Source organism: Vidua chalybeata, chromosome 10, assembly GCF_026979565.1.
Source record: "Vidua chalybeata isolate OUT-0048 chromosome 10, bVidCha1 merged haplotype, whole genome shotgun sequence".
Taxonomy (NCBI): domain Eukaryota; kingdom Metazoa; phylum Chordata; class Aves; order Passeriformes; family Viduidae; genus Vidua; species Vidua chalybeata.
This window is the reverse complement of record NC_071539.1, coordinates 22388828-22412232: the sequence shown is the minus strand read 5'-3', so window position 1 is coordinate 22412232 and position 23405 is coordinate 22388828. Positions and strand designations below refer to the sequence as shown.

Sequence of the window (23405 nt, the reverse complement as noted above, 5' to 3'; positions counted from 1 at the left end):
GGCTTGTACCCATTTTTGCTCCTAGGTATTCAAGCATGAGTGTGATTTTACTTGATAATTGAAAGAGTAGAGCTATTGAATTCCTAACAAGGACATCCCTTCTCAAAAATTGCTCATTAACTGTTGGAATTTTAAACTAAATACTAGAGCTTTTAAGGAGCCTAAATTGAAAGGTCTTCTCTGTTACACAGCTTTCATTCACTTGATTCACGTGCTGTGGTAATTTTTGGCATTAGCACGACCTTTCAAAGCAAGCAAGGCATAAATCTGTATTACACATAAGAAGCAGGGGAAAAAACTTAGCAAAACAAGAAAATCTCAGAACTCCATAGCATTTAAGCTTTGTTTATTCATCCTACAAAGCACGAGCCCCGTGTGGTCTCTTTGGAACGGCTCAAGTTAACAAAGAGACCACTTTGGTAAATTGTGCAAGATTCCTTCATGTTACTGGCTGATCTTAAAAGATGGGTGGCAAGGCTGAAAACCTTTCCAGTCTCTAGAAGAACTGCAGGTTTGAGCCTCCAGCAGCACAGCAGATTGCACAGCAGTGCTCCTCAGCCCATCACTGCTGAGTGCATCTGCCCTGCTGCCAAATCTCCTCTTCCTGGGCCACCTCTTATCCCATCCCTTATTTTACTTATGGTTTAGGCACTGCTAGCACCTGATGTAAAATTCTAAAGCAAGGAGAAGTGTCAGTATACAGTTCATTTTCACCAAACACTGGAATTAAATGGCCACATGGCTGTGGCTAAGGCTGCTCATGACAAATACATTTTGTTTGACACAGGTTTTTAGCCAGCTCTCTCATAGTGCCTCTATGAGCTGCAGTAAACAGTGCAGTGATAATGCAGCTGGGCCAACACCAGAGGAGTTAACACCTTTCTGTTTGCAGGAGAATTTCAAAATCTGTGATGTCTTTCACCCTCATCTGGACCTATGAAACAATCCGATTCTTTTACAAAATTTGGGGGGAAAAAAAGATAAATCCTTTAAGTGGGCACAACAACGATTCAAACCATTTTTCAGGGTGACCAACAGATTAAGGGAAAGGAAAAATACTGTGAGAAACTGAACTTGGGCCCACTTTCCTGGGATAATCAGTGACCCCAGTCTCAGACTCAGTCCCATATGTGCTGAAGTCAAGCAGGTGGCTCAAAATCAGGTTTTGCAGGATGAGACACATTGATTCTGATTATTTCTCAAGCTGCATTTGTCAGTATTCTAGTGCAGAAGCAGCACTGAAGGCAAGTTAAAGGACATTTTTAAAGGATAAAACATAGGAGGTCTGCATAAACATAATTTTGAAAACTAATTACCTCAAAAATCACAAACTACTGCTTTTTCTACTCTGGGTATGTCTTTTGGTTGTAGAACTGCCTTAGAAATTGCTGGTTTTCTTCTTTTTTGGACCACAAGGTCAACATAAGCATTTCTTTCCACAAACCTCACAAATCACTTCAGTCAATCAACAAATTGGGTCTGCTGATGCACCGTTAATGAAATGGGCTGGGGTGCTAATCTCTTGCCCAATAAAAACCTGAGATTAGGTCCTAGCTTGTAAATCATGTTGGCTGGAATGTTTGTGGTTCTTTCCTAGGAGCAGCATCATCCAAACAAGGGATGTCTGGGGGTGAGAAGAGCAGGGAAGATTTGCTGATTGCCTTGGAGCTGTTGTTGCTGACAGATGCTCATGGGGAAGGTTTGCAGGCAGCCAGGAGAACTGTCCTGCATCTTGACTGAAGTCAGCCCACTTACAGTACTGAAAAGAAGAAGGGAGCCAGCTTGGTGGTCTAAAACAGCTGATTTGCAGCTATGGAGGAGTTGCTGAGTGTTCACGTGGCAGGACTAAACAAAGCTGTCTGTAAAATGGATCTTTCAGCCTATGGGATGTGTCAACAGGAGCGGGGAGGAACACTTGTGGAGTGCAGGTGGTTTGCCTGGAAAAATGTGCTCACAGAGTGCAGATGGCCAGGAATCATGCTAGGTGATAGGCAATTTGTCATCTATTTATGCTTTTTAAAGTATATTTTTGTAAAATACAGGAGTTAGCAGAAGATGATCCTAATGACTCCAGTATGCGGTTTTCTCCGTCTGTTCCTTTTAGGAGAGCCCATCAAACACCAATAATTCTAATCTTTTACAAGTACCTAATGGCTCCCTGCCAAGAAAGGTTTTAAGAAATAAATAGGAGCTCTTAATGCAGTGAATTTCAGTTTTGCCTAATCTGTGCAAATTGATGAATTAAATCCCTTTGCATCTCAAACCCACTTTGGTGATTTGCATGGTGATTATTTCAGTTTTCATAAATTTTCCCCAGTCATTTCCTGTCATTTCTCGAGAACAGACATCTAATCTCTGCAGAAATGTGCTTGTGCAGTGCGTGCTGTTTAAAACTTGTCTGTAGGTATTCAGCTCTTGCCTGGCCACAGATAATGTATGTAGATGCATGCAGGACACCAGAAAGCTCAGCTGGCCCCCATGAATGTGCCTGCAAAGTCTGTGTGCAAAGAGCAGAGGCAGATTTTGAGCTACAATCAGTGTGATTCAACAAGCAGCAGCGAAGTTTGGCTGCCCTGTGTTTGTAGAAGTGGAGCCTGGTTGTTACGTATGAATCCTGTACTGTGTTCCTGTAGAATGTGTTTAGTAAACTCCATTTGATGTGTAGGATGCAAGGCTGTGCAGTATAGTCCAGCTGCTGGCACGCTGAAGTGGCAGCTGAACAGATAAGCCAAGAAAGATTCTTCTGTGTTCTGTTCCTGTTCCTTGGAGTGCTCCAATGAAGTTCAAATGCCTGCTCTGCTCAGGCATTAATTGAAAAGGGTCCCTTAAAATGCGGCTTCTTTGCCTTCTGGGACCTTCACGCAGAAGTTTTGTCACGTAAGTCTGTGCCTCTCATGCAGCCTCTGAGCGTGGCTAGAGCTGGAGAATATTCCTTTATCCTAGAGCCTGTCTTGTCCTCATTTTGGCACACACTGGCACAAAAGGGAACGTTCCTGATAGGTGTGATGTTTTGTGGGTTCCAGTGTACCATGGCACTGGGTTATTTGTTCTGCTGTCAGAAGTTTTAATAACTCACTTGTGTCATCAGAAAAGTTCTCCTAGTCTGAGGTGGAGTCTCTGCTGCAAAAATAGCAGTTCTGAGCACCAGCTATGGAATTATTGTTATTGTATCCTTGGCCTCAATGCTTTTCCATTTTCTTTCTCACCTACTGTGTTCATGCTTCTAATGGAATGACATTAGAGAAGCAGTGCACGTGTGTTTTGTAGATAAATGGTTATAGATACAAATGGAGCTAGAGATACACATCATGGATATACTTCTGTCTGTGTGCCTATGCACTTCACGTGTTCATATGAACTAGGAAGTGCTTTAATCCCAGTTTTACGGCAAGGACAGCATTCTGGGGAGCTAATGGTGTAGTTGCAAGGATGAATGAAAAGCCAGTCTCAGAGACAGGATCAGAATCAGGCTTCCACTCTCTCTGCTTTCATCAGAATTCCAGAAGATCAGCCTAGGAAGGACAGGAGGTCTGCTCCATTCTGATGCCCCCAGGCAGGATCCATTCAAAATAAACTGCTCATGACAGATCTTCAGCTAACTTCTTCTTAAAGCCTCTGACAGTGGAGGTTCCCAGGGTCCTGCCAGTGGTCACTTTGGCTGCTAGCTGGATATTTGCCCACAGCAGACTGTCCTGTCACTGGGTCTTACCTTGCCCTGCACAGGATTGCTCAGCAAAAACACAGGGCCAGGTGGGAGCATGATTTGGGTAGATGACTGCCTTTGGTAACCCTGGAAGTTCAGCAGACTCTTTCTGTCTTGAGATGCACTGTGGTTGTGGTATTTCTGAGTCTTCTCTGTTTAACAGAGTCTCTTGGGGATCTGTTTAAGAATTCTGAGCCTGTTTCTTAAATCTAGAAAAAGGACTGTAATACTGTAACAGGTTGAGAGTTGTCTTGCTGGAAATGCTGCATTTTCTTGGTAAATGCTTAGAATGTGATTGTCCCATATATTTGGTTGGACCCATGGAAAAACCATGTGTAGGGGAAGTACAGTTGAACTGCAAGGAGAAGAGAGACCCAGTTTGTGTGACTCTGAAAACCCCAAAACCTAGTGGTAAGGAGGCTGGAGTTTCATATGATGTTTTTGGAGTTATCTTCTGGTTAGTAACTAACTCATTCTTTTCTAAATATATAAAACGAGGCAGAAACAGTGTGATTCCACAAGGTTGGAGGATGTGAGGATCAAATTAGGGCACGGTTTGAAGATCTAATTATTGGTGGCTTCGAGGGCTAACAGTTCCTTTTCTGCCCTCTCCTTTGTCCCTGCCTCCCACAGCTACTGCCTCCAGGGCTGCACGCTGCACTGGGCTGGGAGAGCAGTCAGGGCTCCCTTCCTTCCCTGCCGGGTTATTTTTAACTTGTCTCAGTTGCTTGAGCAAGCCCAGCGTTTCACCCCCGTGAAGCACTGGAGTGAATGCTTTGGGGGTGGAAAAGAGCTGTGCAGGGCAGGGATGGATGGCAGGAGCTGCTTCAGTTGACCTTGCTGCCAAAATAAATGTGGATCATTCTTCCCCTGGAATGCAGCACAGCAGAGAAGTGCTGCCTTGAGAAGGCTGGTGCACAGGCTCCCTCTTCACCATTTAGACTTATGATGGAGAGAAGAACAGTTTTCCCTGCAGTCCCCAAGCAGAGAGTTTCCTCTTTAGCCTGAAGAAACCCTTTTAAGAACATTAGCTGAGCTATTACAGTGATGAGGATGCATGTAGGTCAAAGTGGTCGTTAATTCACATGTCCTTATTCCTCTGCCTCTGTCCTGCCTCTGGCAGGCACTGTCCACCAAGTGGTCAGGGTTTGTTTTTTAACATAGATATCTGTTGCCTAGGCACTGGATTAGGAGTGCCCCAGTTGATGTCAGGCCCTGATCAATCTCTAGGTAGGAGCATCCATCGAGGCTGAATGTGGGGCTGTAACCTTGGGAGGAGAGTGTGGCTGTTCATTATCTTGCCCCTGGGCTGAGTGTCTCTCCCCATGTGTGTAATCCTAGAGTTTGTGTATGTTCCATAGAAGAGATTCCAGTTGGCCTTTGATGTCACCTCAAAAATATTTATAGAGGACAAGCCAGCTCTTTTATACAGTGAGTGTTGCATGTACTGGGAATCAAAGTGGAAATTATATCTTTCTAAATGCCTGCACCTACTCTTGACTATCAGAGCTGCTCTTAAAATACATACTGCTCGTGAAGCTCTTTATTGCCATTATGAAGAAGCTGAATGTCAATTTAGAGTGAGATCTTGGTAAGCCTTATATATGAAAAGGCTTTTTGCACCTGTGATGTCCTTGCCAATGTTTATAATACCACAGTATCCAGCAATTAATACTGGATGATTGGAGCCTACCCGTTACTAATTTGCAATGCTGAGTGCTGTTACACCAGTTGGTGACTGTTCCTAGGAAGGAGATATTATGTACAGGGGCATTTTAAACTGGACTTCTCAATTTGCAAGAAGGAAATGCAGTTACTACAGCGTAGTAAATACAGTTAACTATAACTTAAGTTAACTATACCTTTCCACTGCAAATCTTTGCAGTATTTTAAAGCTCACCCTTCCTCATGGCTGCTACCCACCAGTCCAAGACAAAGAAAAAAGAAGTTACAAAAATGTGATTTTGGCAGTCTTGGTAAAGAATTTTGTGTCTCTGTGTATGAGATCCATCAGAGCGTTCCACATCCACCACGTGTTGTGTATTCCCAGCAAAGCAGGAAACTTGTGCTCTGAACATGAGGAGTTCATGCCTACCTTTCATAGGCAGCTATGTAAAGGTGGCTTTTGAGCTGGGTCTTATTACAGGGACAGGCTCATTCCCACCCTTATCTTGGTTTTGGAGATGAAAGCTTGTACCCCTAAAACAGTGTTTTGAGAGGGCACAGGTTAGGGGTGAGCACGCCAGCAGAGGAGCACTAGCCCCAGAGCTGGGACTGAGGCTGTCTGCCTGCAGGTCTGTGTGTCTGCAGAACTGCAGGAGGGCTGTTGTGCAGAATAAATGCATTTTACAACTCATGGGGAACATTCTTTCCCACTTTCTCTTGTGATTATTATCTGGATTCATAATTAGCCTAGCACACTTTAACTTGATGGCAGAGTGGATTTTCTTATGGCTGAAACAGAGCTCTGTCCTTCTGTCAGAGCATCTTGACTGCAAGCTATTGCTTAGTTTCATCTGAGATTTCCCCAGTTTAGCTGCTTAAAAGCATTTCTTAGGAGGCTGCAGGATTTCACAGAGCCATTTGTCTGGCATTTCTCAAACAGTTTGCTTCCTGTTGATAGTAAACTGATGTAAAAATGCCAGAGTTATTATAAACTGTGTCCACTCCTGCACTGCAGACCAACTCTAGATTTGCTTAAAAGTCACTGGAGCTGTGCACCAAGTACATCTTTTTTCTTACTCTTTCTATTATTTTACAGAGCAAAGGGCAAAGCCAGGCTGAAAGTCAGTTTACTTCTTGCTGCAGAAAGGTACTGTGTCCTTTTTGTGTTTGCCAGTGTTTAGTTAAGGGATAAACAGACAAGAGAACTGGCTTGCACCAGAGGCCTGTGGAGCTGACCCAAAGGAACTCAGATCCTGCAAAACAATTTTGGCAAGAGGCTGGCCAGGACGGACTGAAGCAGAAGCACACTTCTCCTGCTGGTATTTACCTAGGACAGGAACATGGGAAGTAATAAACATGTCACAGGTTCACATGCAGAGGCATAATGCTGGAAAATGCAAAAGTGCCACGTGTGAGCATAGGTTAGAACTGTTCCTGACTTCTTTGGCCAAATGGTTTTATAAGGCCAGCAAGACAGCCACAGAAAAAATTGGCCTGGGAGAGCAGAGAGCGCAGCCATCTGTGCTGCTGTGCCTGGAGGTGAGGGAGGGAGTGGTGCTCCTCAAATGAGAGTTTTATCTCCACCCATAAGAGCTTCCTGTGAATTTCACAGATAGGGATGCAAAAGAGAAGGAGAAGATAGAATTAAAGCAAGCTTCTTCCAAGGGTATATAATCACAGGTCACCCAAACAATCTTTCCATGAAGGAAAGAGGGTGAAATATCAATAGTGAATAGACAGGTAAATATTTAGGCCCTTCTGGGAAAGTTTTGGCCACTAGAATTGTGCACCTTGAGGAGCTGTGAGGTGGAAATTGCCTATAAAGTCAGAACCAAAATAAAGCACACTGATGAAGGGCTTCCTGGAGGTGCAGCAGGCACCAGCTGCTCTGGAGACAGAAGCTTCTTTCTGACACCTGAAATGCTCTTGCTGTGTTATGTTGTGTGATAAGGTGAGATGTTCTCCAAGCAGAAACACTTGGGCATGGAGGAAGCCATGTAGTATTTTGCAATATCAGTATTAGCATATATATATATATAATATTAATATTAGTATATATATTATTTTGCAATATTAGTACTCAAAAGTTCCACAGGGATGTGAGTTACACTGCTGCATTCCCTTTTTTCCTGGGGGGAAAAATGTATTGCAGTGGTGGAAGATAAAATTAGCCCTCAGTCACAGACCTGGCAAGCATCTATATATATGGTAAGCATTCTATGCTGAGAGTAAATAGTGAAGCCGTTTAAATGCTCTTTTCTTGGTAATGATTTAATCCCAGAAGATGCTGCCAACGTTGCAGTCTGGCAAGGCAGGCCAGAGCCAAAGCTAAGTCCTAAATGTTTTCTGTGGATGTTCCTTAGCCAGGCAGGGTCACTGTGTTTGAGCTTTCTCAGGTTCTCCTGAGCTTCTTGAGTGGAAGCAGCTGTGAAGGACAGGGAGGGAGGAAACAGGAGAAGTTTGGTCCTGAGGAACACCAAGGCAGGGCTGCCTGGCACAGAACTGGAGAAAGGGGAGTGTGGAGAAGGTGAAAGGCAGCCACCCTGGGTCAGGCCACATCCATCTTTTCCCAGCTAGAAATGGTGCTCAGGGGTGGCCGGGAGGATGTCAGGTGTGTAGGGTACCTGCCCCAACACCCTCCCAGCCTCCAAAAGTAGTTTTAGTCCTTCTTTTTACCCCTTGTGCATTCAGGGCGGGGGGGGGGGGGGGGGGGGGGGGAATTACTTTTTGTAGATTCTTGTGCAGTCCTCCCTTATTCACAAAAAGCATATTGGAGCCATAACAATCTTTCATGGAAACAAGACAGGAAGGCTTTGAATTTTGCATACTAGTTAGGCTAAAAGGGCAACAATATCATGCATTTTAATACATGCATTCTGAGTTTCTTTTTGTGAAAACTATCAAGTAATGAAGATAAAAGGATGCCAGGGCTACTTCTGAAGTTTGCAAGATAGTTAAAAGCAAATAATCTAAAACATTTCATTAAAAATGAACCCAGAAGTTTTTTGAAGCTCAACATTTTGTTCTGCAAGCTCAGCATATTCATTAACCTCTCAGTGAAGACTGCTGAACAGCTGGATCCAATTTTTGGAGAGATAATCATAAAGAAATTAGATTAATAGTCTGCAAGTGAAGCAGTTGGTGATGATCTCTTTTATATGTAACATGTTGCTAGCTGGTTTCCATGTGAAGATGGTTCCTGCAGTCCCAAGAGGAACGAGGTGCAGATATCAGTTCTCCTGGACTGGGAACACAGCAAGGCACAGATAAACAAGATTGCTGCTGTCTCCCTTTTCTCCTTTCCTATCTCCCTGTACTGAGCACGTGACCTCCATGAAATATTTGCTGCAAGGGAGTCAGTGCCCTGTCAGTATCAAAGACAGGATGTTTCTGACACACCAGGTAATGCAAAAGGGCTCCTGCTGGCCCAAGTGAAGATGAAGTGCTTCTGTTTGGTGCTTTGTTGTAATGCAGAGAGCTAAATGTAAAGGATGGCCTGTCCCTCCAAAGCACAGCAACAAATGCAGCTCCATTTAGTTAACGAGCTTCACTCTCCCTTGATTTAACTGCTAAAATTCAGCAGAGGCTGAACTCAGCAAGGCAGAGTCCCCCATCAGGCTGTCCTAGCTGAAAATTCCCCTTTTCCACAGAAAAGCTGAAAATTTCCTTGTGTTCTGTCAGTGCCAGCCACCTTTGTGGAAACCCAAAAACCTCTCTGGCCCTGACTCCTACAGCATGTCCTTCCAACAAGCTGCTCCAGCAGGGAAATTCATACAGCATTTCCCTGCACAGCCACTGCTGCCCTCCCATTCCTGTGTTGAGCCTAAACAAGAGGCAGACAGCTTTGCCTCGTGCTCTCAGTCTCCAAATGTTGCATTCTCACTGAAAATTATTGGTTTTGCTTGCATGCAGCAGCTTCATTCAAAGGACACAAAGAACTGCTTTGAATGCAAGTGTAGAGCTCCTATCAGTGATGTCCCCACTCTGTTCTAGGAGCTTTCTCTCAGGTATGGGACAACAAAAATGTAACAGTAAGGCAGGAATTAAAGCAAATTCACTTGTGCACAGGGATTGGCACATCCTGCAGCCACCTGGTTGCTCTGTGCTTTGCTTCTTTGCTCACTCATTCTCTGCCCTGGGAGTTTACTCCCATGCAAGCAAAGAGATGTAGAATAACCTGGCAAACCTTAGGGCTTGATTTCCCTGACTAGGTGACCAGAAACAGCTTGCAGTTGTTTGCAGTGTGATTCCCAGGCAGTTTCCCAAATGCTTTTTTTTAAAAAAATAAGTCCATCATCACCAGTGCTCATTCATCTTTCTCTGTTCTACAACCACCAAAATGATACACTGGTTCTTACCCACTGGCATTTGTTGTTGTTGTTGTTGTTGTTGTTGTTGTTGTTGTTGTTGTGTCCCCCACTGGTCCCATTGCAGAAGATCCCTCATTTTAAAGGAAGTGTGGAACAGAATAGGCCATGTCTGACTTCTGTCATGCTGGAAAGCAGCCAGATCTCTGAAAGTGTCAGTCTTTTTCTATATGGCCTGACAGGAGTATTTGAATTAAGTGACAGAGCTAGGTAAAGGGGCAGAAGGGTTTTTTGTTTCCCTTTTTACTCAGACTTTCAGTACATGCTTAAAATGTGACATTCTTGTCTGGTATTTTCAGTTTAGACAGAAAGTAGTTGTTTCTTGGTTGAAAAACCAAATTCCAGAAAGAAATAATGCTTCTGGCAGAGCAGCCTGCATTCCAGGGCATGATTTCCTCTGGTAACTAGTCCAAGAGAGTCAATACTGGCTGATATGACCATGACTGCACGTATTTCTCATTACTTTTTGTCAGAACTTGCCAGAAAATTCATGTTTTGGTGCCAACAGATCACTCTTCCTTTCCATATATTTCTGCTGTCATCATTCACTAACCCCAAAAGTGTCTCTAAGGAGAAGAAAAAGATGTAGTGCAGCACACTCATCTCCTCTCCCTGCCCACTGCAGAGGGATGGAAAGGGACAAATGGAAGGAAGCCCTATAGCAAAAAAAATGGGAAGTTCTTCAGGAATGTGAGTTTGGGAGTCCCTTGCAGGATCAGTATTTTGTAGTGCATAAGAAAACATGATTCTAAATGAGGTTATAAAGTACAGGGTAGCTTTGACCTTTTCTTGCTGTTACTTCTTTCTGCTTCAGGTCTGAGCAGAGCCTCGCTTGTACATGGTCTAATTTTTATATTTACACCCTAAATTACCTCAAAATGTCTTTTGCAAATCCTCAGGCCTTTCTCTCTCTTCTCCAGGGGTGTGTGTTGGCCACTTCTGCTGCACTGTGTGCCACAGCAGGACTGTAAACCTGCAGGTCCCACAACACATGGGATGTCTCTGTGCCTCTTTTGCCTGAAAGAGTCCTGAACTGGAACAAAGCATAATGTGACCACAGTTTGTCAAAGAGGGAAGAATGCAGCTGCAGATCCCAGAACAATCAGTGACAATAAATCCCAAATCCTGAATTCTCTAAGTGGTAAAGCAGCTTTCAGCACATCCCATCAAGCAGCTAAACTATTTCTGTGTCCTCTGTCTCTAAAAATTACTTAATTTTACCTTTCTGCATGAACTATTTCGTTGTCGTAGTTGAGACAGAGACAATGCAAAGCAACACACTCTATTTTCAGAAGGCTTCAAACTGGTTTTATTTTAGCAGGCATGCTTTTGATACATTCTTACAAAGCTCATAAGTTTACACTTTACTCATTGGTCACGAGAGACAAACAAAGTGCTCATTGGGATAGGCAGTTGCAGGTTTCTCATTTATCCTTCTTTCTTTCTCAGTTCTGTGTCACCAGCCTTGGTAGAGAATTCTTTCAGGGGTGAACATGGATTCTCTTATCAAACTTCTTTCTGGCTCACAGAAGTCACTGTAAAACCTCTTCCACAGTTAATGATGTAACTGCCAAACAATTGACCCATAAGAGGTTTTTTGAAATTCCACCAGGGTGTTTGTCACTCCATCAGGTGTCATTCCTAAGCACCTTGTTAGGAGGTACCCCAAACTTTGCTTTGCTGCCTCAACAGGCCAATCTATTCTCTGCCTTTTGGATTTATCTGAAATCTTCAGCACAGAGATTTTTCATTCTGAGGAAACTCCTGCCTTCTTTATGGAAAAGAGAAGAAGCCCTGGGAGTGTAGGTTGAGGCTGGGCTGGAGCTCAGGAGATGGGCAAGAGTTTCAGCACTGGCAGTTGAACTGACTAAAGAAAGAACTTGAAGAAACTCTGTCCTGCAGGTCACAGCTCTGTCACCTTGTCCTGCCCGGGTATTTCTTCTGTCTCCTTTCTTTTTCTGTGAATAAAACAGCTGTGAGTGATCCATAAACCAAAATTACATTCACAAGTATTTTACAAATGAGGGATGGGAGATAAATATATAAATATAAAAATGTATCTAAATATAAAAATTTTAAATCTAGAAATGTATATATTAGGTTAATTATTGACTACACTGAATTCACCTGTAAGAAGTAGTGTTTCTATCATTCTATATTGTACACAGAGGGGAGTTACATTGATTTTCAGCGTGAAATACGCACAAGAGTCAGCAATTCGTATGTGTGTTTCTAGCAGCATTTCTAAGTGGAGGCTTTTTAAATAGTACCACTGTAGAGTTCTTCATTTTATCTCAGCTGCTGAAATTGCACTTTCACCTTGGACTCCCCTTATGGAGCGGAAGGAACCTTTTCAAAATCTGTAACTTTGAGTACAATAAAAATTAGGACTGTGTGCAGGTGTGTCTGTAGGTGGAGGCTCCTAACTCAGTCCCTGCTTGGCCTGGCACTGTTGTACATGAATGAGCAAAGAGAAGACAGTGGGGGAATCTGATCTGCTTCAATCCCCAATGAAATCTATGCACTTGAGTAATCTGAGGGAAAAAACTCCAGTCCCTGCTCAGCACCACTGTCCCCAGTGGTATGGGTGGACCCATCCAGCTGATCAGGCTTTATCTATTCCCTGATCTGTTAAATTAAGAGGTTTTGAGAGCTAAGTGACAAAGCTCCTTAACTGCAAATCTGTTATCATCAGCAGGGCAGTCATCACCTGTTCTGTGAGCTCAGCTCTGCCCTCTGTGAGGCCCAGAAGAGGCAGGCAGCAGGGCAGGCAATTTGGGGGATGCTCTTCTGCCCCTTTCCCCTCCAGCTGCACACTTTGCTCTGTCTTTGGTAGGTTCCTCTCCTCAAACTAGGATTTCAGAGACAGGGACACGGAAGGGGGGTAATTCCTTTGGGAATCATGGAGCTGCAAGTGTTGAGCAGAGACTCCCAAAGAGAAGGCTACATGCCACCCTGCAGACCTTGGCAGTTTGGACAGTGTTTAAAAAACAGCCTTATTTCCCCTCCATTTTCTCCGTAACATTTCCACTTACGACAGAAGACAAAGCGAGGTGATTGATTTGGTTTATGTGGTACCTGGATGGAATAGGTGCTTGCTTTACAAGATACATAAAGTACCAGTTTCAACTGCTGCCAGCCTAGGGAGATGCATGAGATGTGACAAGCTCTGCTGGCCCAGAGGATGTGCTGCAGGGACATTCCAGGTGGGGGAAGGAGGATAGCTGGAAAGTAGCTCAGTGCTGAATTCCTGCCTGCCAGAAATCAATCCCTTGAGTGGGTGCTCACTGCAGCTGTCTGCAGGAGCTTTAGCTTGCAGGTGAGAAGAACAAAAGTAGGTGGAAGCCAGCTTCTTTTTCTCTCACTCAGGTGTGGTGCAGGATGGTTTGGCCTGACTCTCAGCAGTGATGCTGAATCCAGAACATTACACAGCTCTCAAACCCCCACCAATTTTTTTTTCAAAATTCAGTTTCTTATTCTGTGCCGCGTTGGCAAAGCCACATCAATCCCACCATGCTCCAGCCCCAAATCCTTGTCAGAAACCTACTTATTTATTTTAGCTTTTCTTGAAACTCTGTTGTATGGCAGAACTGCCTGTGATGGCGGCTGCTGTCAGAGTCCTGACAAAAGGCAAAGGGCAGACACTGCAGTGAGTGAGGTTTGTGTTTGATCTTTGCTGCACCGGTGCTACCTTGGGCTGGAAGCTGCAGAATTCTCTTTAAGACAATGTCTGTCTGTCTGTTTCTCAAGATGTAAGGGGTTTGTAGTATCAGGTTTGCTGTGTGTAGACTGCTTCAGCATTCATTTAGTTCATATCATGATGTGCTCTGCTGAAACACCAGAATTCCATGAGACCTTGAGTGAACAGCCCATCCCCTCTCAGGAAGGGGCCAGAGCACATGTGGAAGACCTGCCAGAATCAGAGCACAGGAGGCTCCAACTGAGCATTAGCCCTAGCTGTACTTCTTTTTCCCATTTATTTATCATCATTCTGAAACTAATTTGGAAGGTAATGACTTAATACTGTCAGAAAGCATACAGAAGGGGAGGAAAGGCCTCCCTAATTGTGTTTTGACATTTTTTTACATCAGCGATTCTTTTGAAAGAAAGAGAAAAAAGAAACAAAACAAAATCTGTTCAGTCAAGATTTTTCTGGTTTTTGTTTTCTCTGGCTAAGAAAAATCAGGCTGCAGAGAAGCTGGTGCTGCAGAACCAAAGCTTGCCTCCAAAGCAGAAGTTTTTCAGAACTCTTGTTTTCATCTGAAGGCAATTTTACAGAAATTTGTGCTCCTGTGAAGTGAGTGTTCACTTTGTAAGTGATGCAGCACTCAGCTTTCCCAGCACCTCAGAACTTTGTCTCAGTGACTTCATGGATGTGTTTTTAAGGTTTGCTTAATACGTGGGCCTGTCTAAACACAGTGGGATGTCAGCTCTGTGCCCAGGGTAGATAACTTAGCAATGGAATAGGACAGTTTGTAGGGCTAAACCCTGCCTGAAAGAGGCTTGAGGGCAGCTGCACCAAAACTCACATGGCATCTTCGGCATGGAAGGCTTGCTAGGGAGTTGTTCATTTTATCAGCATTTCAGATAGGTTTAATCCATACTTTCTGGCCAAGCTGTAACAAAAGGATCCCCAGCTGATGACAGAATTTATCAGGTATGTGGTCTCCCATGCTTTGCAAGCATTTCCTGGAGTTTAACAGTGACTTCACACAGGAGAAAGCAGGATTCATTTTTAAATCCCCCCTTCTTGCTCTTTTTGTTGTTTCTTTTTTAATTTTGAAAGGAAACTAGAGCATTCCCAACCTTTTTGTACAATGATGTATCACACCTTAGGACCAATACTGTATTCATGCCCTGTAACAGGGGAAATCCCATTTTGCTAGCACGAGGCAAAAGGTAACAGAAAGAGTTAAATCCCAAATCTCTGTGAGAAGAAGAGTTTGTTCTTCTTCCTGCTGCCCTGCTGGACTTGGTCCAGTGTTGGAAGGAGCCAAAGCCACACTCTCTCCTCTCTCTGTGTCAGTAGATACCTCTGAGCTCATTACAGGGGAGCATTACAGAAACCTCTTGAGTCTGCCACTGGGACTCTTGACAGATGCCACTACAAAGCCCAATCTTCTAATCTGCCTGTAGCATGCCTAAAAGGCTCTCACCACAGATTTCTCTCCTCTAGGTGTTCAGGATATTTTTTTTTCAGCTGCCCTGGTAAGCTTTAGCACTACTTCTTTGTTGGGTTTGACAGGTAAATGAGAGCACAAGCATCCAAAGTGGTTTTTATGAATTACATTGAAATGTCTAAATTTTTAAAAAATCAATAAAACCTGAAATCTCCTGAGAGACCATGGGCTTCTCCCTAGGATTAGCCCCATATGAAAAGGCCATTACTGTTTGAGTATTTCCTAAGTATGTTCTAGATGTCTTTTAAAATTTTGATTGAAGGTTGAGTGTACAAGTTGTTTTGAAGGGCCTTTCTGATCAGTTGTCAAGAAAAGAGTTGAAAGGAATGAGTGACTGAATTTGAGCAAAATTGAAGGCTTGTGGGATTTCCCACAAGAGGGTTCTGAAAGAAATCTGAACTTCTCCTCACCTGTTCCTTGTGGGATGTGGTTATGGAAGTGAGTCACAAAATGGTGTACAGACTGCACTGCTTCTGGTGCTGCTGCATGGCAAACACCACCCAGAGCCAAGCATCATTCCAAAGAGGAATGAGAAGAAAAACACAGAGTTTTGTAATAAGCTGCCAGTAGTTTTCTGAGCCCCAAGAAATAGAGTCACACCCTATTTCCCCCCCATGTCTATGGCAAGGCACCCCAATCCAGCCAAAATGAACGAGCTCATTTTGCAGCATGAGCTTGCCAGTGAGTCACATGGTGTGGATGAAGTTGTTCAATACATGGCTGTTCATAGAGCAGTGTCTGCATCTGTAAACTCGCCAGTTTCCAAAGGTCCACAAAATGAAGTACAAAAATTATTCAAGTGGCTTAGATTTGTCCCTAAAACTGAGTTAAGAGTCCACCATCTGAAAACCTGGATTAATATGCACACAATTTCTTAATTATTTAGTGGTTGCTTAAAAACAAAAGCATAAAGAATAGACAATGCACTCTCAAGTCATTGGTCTGCTCTGGTTAAGGCAGAGCTTTAAAGCTCTATCCTGTCTTACTGTCATGAAACATACTGAGAGCTCTCTCACTCATGGAAAACTTCCTTCAGAAATCTGAATGTCTTTGTTGTTTGGTTTTTTGTTGTTGCTGTTTTTTAATGGCAGTCCTTCCATTTCCCATATGTTTGAGAAGTTGTACATCCCTGGTACCTTGCTGACAGTCCCACCAGGCTGTGAAGAGCTCACTTCAGCCATGTGCAGCTTGCTCCTTGCTGAATACAAACAATGCCTCAGTGCATTGATGATGGAGGGTGTTCCAGGAAAAGGGGCTGGGGCAGGCTTCTGCTATGCTGGTCAAGCAGGGAGCTTCTCCTGCTTTACTCTCCTGTTCAGACCTCAGTTTGCCATTTGGAAGATTCCAAAAATTATTCTCCTGGGAGAGAGACAAAACTCTGGCTTGTTCAGCTGGCGTGCCAGGGCACATTCGGAGCAGCTTTGTCCCGCAGGCACATTCTTGAGCATTCTCCTCTCCCTGCTCAAAGCCAAGAACCAGCATCCATCCTGCTGGAATTTCCAAGACCACTCTTTCATGCTTTTGACTCCAGCCCTGAATGAGATGTCTCTTGGAGCAATCCAGTCTTTGTAGGCTGGCATGCAGAAGCTTAGGAAGTGGTTCAGTTCTGCTTCTGTGCATGTCTTCACAAAATTAGGGGCTGCAAAAGGCATTGTGACTCAGAGCTGTAGGAGCAGCCAGATGTGGGAACTTTAAAGAAAGGCATTCTGCAGATTGATCACAGCAATGCTATTACCATCAGTGGTGTGTAAAGTGTCAACTGCAGCTGTGTTGAATTATTCATTATTTCATAAATACAGCGAGGCTTCCAAGGACAAGGTTTTTAAGATCCGTTTGAAAAGTGAAATGAAAGTCCCTGTAATTAAAAATCATTACTAAACTTCATTTGTTTAACTTCAACTGTTTCCTATGTGATTATTATTAAAGTTATATTTATTGATTTTCCTACTCCCTTCCCTTTCTCTGCCAGCTAATGAGAAAAAAGTGGTTTTGAATTAAGCAAATAATCTTGCTCTCCCTAGACAATTGTTCTGTGTGCTCATGTTGACCTCCAGAAAGAGATTTAGTGGGTGATGCTCTTATTTTTGCTGATAGGAGACACTGTGCCCATCAGCAGGAGATAAAAGGAAATAAACAAAAAGGAAATCTGAGTTTTGATGTGCTTGCATCTTAGACCCTTAAAACTGTCTGGAGCTGTGGAATGACTGGAATCTGCCCTGGGCTCAGCAGGGAGTGAAGTGCAGCAGACAGAGAGCAATGCTTTCTTGTTTCAGAGCAAGGGCTGGAGACAGAGTGCATGTCCAATTCCATACAAACCACATTATCTTCAGCTCATCTCTAGTAACAGAACATATTTCCATCAGTACCATGCCATCTGAGATAAAATAAAGTTACAAATCCCTCTGATACCTCTGCGGTCTTCATGGCCATGCTGCAGTGCTCTTGGGATCAAGGCTGGGGTATAAATAGCTGTGCTGGCTCCTGTGGCAGCACCAGAGGAACAGTGGTGATGCTTCAAATACAGCCTGAACTGAGCTCCATCGTGGCAAGGATTATTGTTTCCTACTCCTTTGCAGCTGGTAGGGGGTGATGCAGACGGCAGCAAGGACGCATTGAGAGCAAGGATGCATTGAGAGCAGCACGCCTGCCCCAAGGGCTCCCGGCTCCCCAGCCTCTGCTGGCCATGGCCACAGAGGTGGGAGCAGCCAGAGGAAGCTGCATGTGGTGGGGACACAGGCAGCAGGGTGCTCACAGTGCCAGGTCTCAGCTGCCACCATGTCTCACCCTCCCCTCCTTGCCAAGCCCCTTGCCACAGCCTGGCTGCCCTTCCCTGCCTGGCCCAGGAGCCTGCTGGGGGCTTTGCTGCTGGGTGTGCATCCACCTCCTGGGTGTCCTTCATTACAGCTCTCTTAGGCTTCTGCTTCCTGCCTGCCTTTTGGAATTCTTAGTCTTTGCAAGCTTCTCCAGGATCCTGCAGGGTGTTTTTATGGATGTTCTATCAAGGTTCCTCTGAGCCTGCAGCAGGAGATGCTCTGATGTGTCAGGGTGTTGTCACATATGTTGTTGCCTTTATAAGCATCCATGTTCACTGAGCTCATTCAGTGCTTGGCCTGGGAATAAAGACTAGAAATTCCATTCTGCCTTGATGTGTAGTCTTTCACTAGTGCAGCATTTTCCACAATTGGAAGCAAAACTGGAGAGACACAAAACATTACATGTTCACCTAGAAAATGGAATCTTTTTGTGGAGTGAGTTGGGTATGACTCTTCTTCTGCCAGTTCTGTAGTGCAGCCTCAATATTGTACCCCAAGCATCAGAGTGTCTTGGGGAGAGTGAATTTCCTTGATCCCTGTGCTCTGTTCCAGGCCCCATGGCAGAGGACATGTGCTCCATCATTCGTTCCAGCTCCTCATGGGGAAATTGAGCTGCAGGGCTCTGCTGAGACAGAAGGAGAGAGAAATGATCTTGTGAAAGAAGTTCTTACAAAACTCCCCATCCCTTTCAGACTGGTTTTCCCTCAGCCCAGAGAGAAGAAAGCCCTGGGGACAGATCTCAGTGGGAGGGAGGAGCTCTCAGACCAACTCTCTGCCCAAACTCTAGACCCTTTGGGTTCCCCTGCCTTACAGGGCTCACTCTAACTGCTGAGGGCTTTTTGAACCTCTTTCCTGGATTCTCACTGCATCCTTGTCAAAGATTGGATTCCCTGAGTGAACTCAGTACATGGATGAGTGTCAGGGTAGTAACAGACAGCCTGTGAAGGTTTTGGGGTAAAAGTCAGACACAGTTCATGTTCCCACTTCCTTCTGTGACCGTATGAAATGTATGTCTCATTACTCGTGCCCTTGCTCGTTTCTCATTCATCTTTGCTCAGTAGTTACTGAGGGGTGAGATCATAACTGGAATTCATTTAGAGCTCTGCTCTCTCCGCCCCGTTGGGTCCTTCAGCACAGTGACTTTAGCCAAGATTTCATTTCCTCCTGTCTTTTTTCATAAACACAAAAAAGGTGGATGGAAGAATACTCTGGCAGAAATGCTTTGGCAGAAGGCCCTGGTTCTCCTGACAGCCTCACACTGAGGGAGAGGGAGCATCAGCTCTGAAACTCATCTGCTCCTCCCCACATGTGTGCAGGGCTGCAGGGTGCTCCCAGCGCCCAGCTCAGGCCCAGGGGAGGAGAAGAGGCGCATTGCTGTCTCAGGGTATTTATTTATTATTTTGAACTGCAGCCAGGCACAGCATGTTGGGCTTTTAGCTGGGAGACAGCAGTCAGCAACCTGACCCACCTGCACCAAGGGTCTACTTATCTCCAGTCTTGGTTTGAACAGACAGGTGTCTGCTTAAGGAAGGCAGGAGCCTCCCCTGAAATGGAAAATGTAAACCCCCTCCCTCCAAATTATTATGATTTTGAAATTAAGAAGCTCTTAGGCAAAGATATGGGAATAGGAATAACGGTTCTTTACAAGGGAAAAAAAATACAACTGTAATAGTACAAACAAACAAACAAACAAAAAACCCTACTGATAGAGTCACAGTACGCCCTGTGGGTCAGGGTGGTGGCAGCAGTGCCATTCCATGGTGGCTCAGCCCTCCTGCAGTGCCAGCTGTGCTTCTGCTGGAGCAGGGATCCTGGACAAAGCTGGAGTTTTCCTCTGAAGCTCCAGGGCTGCTGGAGATGGGCCTGGGCTTCCTCTGGGAATGCAGTGGGGCAGAAAGCTGCTCCTCTGGGAATGCAGTGGGGAAGAAAGCTGCTCCTCTGGGAATGCAGTGGGGAAGAAAGCTGCTCCTCTGGGAATGCAGTGGGGAAGAAAGCTGCTCCTCTGGGAATGCAGTGGGGCAGAAAGCTGCTCCTCTGGGAATGCAGTGGGGCAGAAAGCTGCTCCTCTGGGAATGCAGTGGGCAAAGGCTGCTGTGCTGTTCCCAGGTCAGATTGTATCCAGGTAGGAATGCTTGGCTCCTCCCCTGGGCACAGCCTCTCCCCATGGGATGCTGGAATTTTCTCAGCCATGCAGGGACACTCAGTGGCCATGGACAGCAGAGATCTCCTGGAGGGAGGATTGGCTGTGGGAGAGATAAAGAAAAAACTGCCCCATGAACAGCAGAGAACTGCCCCAGCTCTGACAGATGGTGACAGAATACACACGCCCATTTCCAACCTAAGACACCTCCCTTCAAGGCTGGCATGACGAGGGAGTGCCTGTCTTCCTGCAGCCACCATGGCAGACACATTTGCACATTCACAGTTGTTTTCTGTATTTGTCTGTAATCTTTCTTTCTTACATTATGACCTTAATTTCTCTGGAGGAACACCTCTTTAGTTGTGTGCCATTTAGGGTCAAGCATTGCAGCTCAAGTAGAAAAAATAGAAACAATTAAAGTTTTTTAATATTCAAGCCAGCTTGATTTTCCTTTCCCAGAAAAGGTTCCTTTTAGGATTAAAAAAAAAAAAAAATGCTTCTAATTTTTATCATTACCAAAAATGGAAAAAATTATAAAAATAATTCAAACATACCATGCCAAATTCATTATATTTTTATGCAGGCATTATGGGGAGGACACAGGTGTTGTGAGAAAGAATTTCCCATTTGCTTGGGTTTTTTTCCTTTATTCACAGACACTCATGTCAAACTTCTTAGCACAGTGTTGGAGCACTGATGATGAGGCAGTAAAGGAATTGAGCTTCCTTAGTAATACTTGAAACCTTTAAACCCGATAAATTCCCCAGGAAATTCACAGATTTTCTGGCTTAAAACACTCTTTGTTTCTTTTCTTGCAAGTAATCCTTCCCCTTCCTTTTCTGCACCTTCATTGCACCAAACTTGTGTTGTTGTATGGATTTTTGTTTTAGTGTTAACAGGTCTCCAAAGGCTTTGCCTTTATTTATGCTGGGAGTGGCCTCTAATTGAGGGAGAAGGGGCTGGATGTCAGAGCTCTGCCCGGGGCTCTGGGATAACTGCAAATGCAGTGGGCTGGGCTGGCACCACTGGGAACTGGAGCTTTGCCAAGGGCCTCATGCTGCTGACTGTGTGCAGACAGATCTATTGATACCTCCCCTTCCTTCTCCCTCTCTCTGCACCCAGGACTTCTGCTGGAGTGGTGTGTGTCTGGGTTAAATTCCATAGTACACAAAATACCTTCCTGTTACTCCTTTGATGACATGGTAGTGTCATGAAGGAATGCTGGTAAAAGATGATTTGCATAAATCTTTGAAATCTTTATCCACTGACAAAAGCACTTTGTGTCACCCTATTTCATTTGCCCCATTGTTTTTACTTTATCAGAGAAAGCAAACTAAATTGAATTAAAATGTCTCTTTTTTTTTTTTTTTTTTTTTTTTTTTTTTTTTTTTTTTTTTTTCCCTGCTTAGCTGGTCTGCTCATAGTGAAATACAAATGTAACTGTATTTTTCTCTCTCTTTTTCTTTTCCTTTTCCCATTCGACCTGGATTTGTCTTTTGGTGGCTTTGATATCTCTGTGTGATCCTGTCTGCTTCATTTCTTTAAAGGTAAGATTTTTATTTCCTCAGTCAGTATTATACATGTCTCAGAGGTACAGAAATAAAACTTGAAAGCTCTTTGGGGGAGGAGGTTGGTAAGGAGATATTTGGAGTGCAAGAACTCCAGTTAAGAAGAACATTTTCTCTTTTGTCTTCACTAACCACTATCTGAAGTAGGGATGCTCCCAACAGAGGAGGCTGGGATTTCCTGGGCAAGCCCGCAGCAGCTGGACACGGTGCCACTGTGCCAGCTGGGCTTTGTGTCCTGCTGCCACCCAGCTCTGCCAGCTCAGAGCGGGCACCAGAGCAGCCCTGAGCCAGCAAATGTGCCCAGGACTGACTGCAGGGGCAGGACACAGCCACTTGATGTTCCCTTTGATGTCACCTGACAGTTCCCTTTTGTAGGAGTTCCAGAGAGCTGCGGCTGTCAGAGGTGGCTCAGTAATTTAAAGGTCACATCTATCAGCCTGTTTAAATGACAAAAGAGAGAGGGATGCCAGTCAAGATCAGAATAGAGACAGAGAGGTGTCCAGAGACAGGCAGGGACATTGTCTGTCCCTGAAAGCTGCCTGTGTTCTCTGCCTGTTGCTGTGTTACAAGTATGTCTTTGGTTCACTCTGCATTTTCTGCCACTTGGGAGTCTGCACAGTCTGAGGTGAAACATCTCCCAGCCTGTCCTTCCCAGAGCTTGCTGCCTTTCCATGCCTTTTCAGTGTTCCTCCAGAACCAGGACACTTAGGAAAAAGAATGTTTTGCAGGAGAAGTTGAGCAATGTGCAGATGTTGGGAGGCAGGACCGAGTGTTTTCTGACAATTTCCAAGCTCAGAATTCCACTGAAGACAAGCAACAGAAAGTGCAGTAAGAAATTTTATTTTAATGAGCACTTTTATATGCAACCAGCAAGTGGCAAATGGTGAAGTCCCAGCTTGTGCAGAGACAGTCCTGGTCTATGACAGATCTGGAAAAGACTATTATTTTTCCAAACTTTATAATTCCCCCACTTCCCAAAGGTCCAGAAGTGCGTGCTGTTGTGTGGGGATCATCTGCACAACCCTGCAAAGGCCTGGCTGTGTTCCAGAGCCTGACTGACAGAGGGTTGGACCCAGCAGCCTTGTGCCTCTCTCAACAATGTCAGGTTGCCTTCATTTACATAGTGACAGTGGAGTCACAGAAGACTCAATGAATTTCATTAGTAGGAACTGGAAAATGTGTGTACTCATTATGTAAAACATGTAAATTTAACCCTTGAAATGGAATTTTCAGTGACTCACCACTGTGGCTGGATGCCAGCGCCAGAGGCAAAATGACAGAAACTGCAAGTGTGTCACAAGAAATTAAATTAACTGTATGAAGGTTCCTGGGTTTTGTTGAGGAAATGGTTGGTCGTGCCCAGCAGAGACTAAAAACTTGTTAGGAATGTTGGGGTTTCTCCATTAAAATGGGCTTTGAGGTGGGATATGTGTTTATAAGAAAGTTAATTGATAGAAGACCAGAAAAATATGGTTTGGAGTAGAGGAATCATATGCTGGATCTTTGCCAAAGCCTGTGCACAGAATAAAAGGCCATAATAAACATTACACAGTGGTGGCTACTGGAGGTATGCTCAAGGCTCTGATGAGTGTTGCAGTGCCAAAAAATGGCTGAGAGAAAACTTTTTACTTACCCAGTCAGTGCAAATGTTAATTCACAGGCCCTCAGGCGATTTGCATGTGGCTGGATTATCACTGTGGGATGCCCTGGGGTTTCACTGGGCTCCATTGTAGAGGGTGTGGAACAAAGAATTTCCTGGGGAGCTTTAGGCTATTGTTGGCAGTAAGAAGGGACTTAACCCTGGGAGTGTTGCTGACACTTCTAGCTGCCATCCAGGAGTGGCTGTGCATAGTTGCAGCTCTTAGGACTGTGCACAAAAAAGAATTTGTAAGGGTCTCCTTGATCTGTAGCCACTGCTGAAAAGCAAAAGGAAGGACTCTGAGCAGCTCTGAATGTTACACCTGTCACG

At 44.5% G+C, this 23405-nt stretch overlaps 1 protein-coding gene across 2 annotated transcripts in view; it reads left to right on the top strand.

Moving 5' to 3' along the window:
* HS6ST1 (heparan sulfate 6-O-sulfotransferase 1) overlaps positions 1-23405 on the top strand; it is a 187978-nt gene that overhangs the window by 132506 nt on the left and 32067 nt on the right. The window contains exon 2 of one of the 2 annotated variants that reach the window (XM_053951605.1): positions 6465-6515. The exons of the other annotated variant lie outside the window; for it this stretch is intronic. Within the exon in view, the coding sequence (XP_053807580.1) occupies positions 6465-6515 (51 nt within the window). The remainder of the gene's footprint in view (positions 1-6464; positions 6516-23405) is intronic. 2 annotated transcript variants of the gene reach the window in all.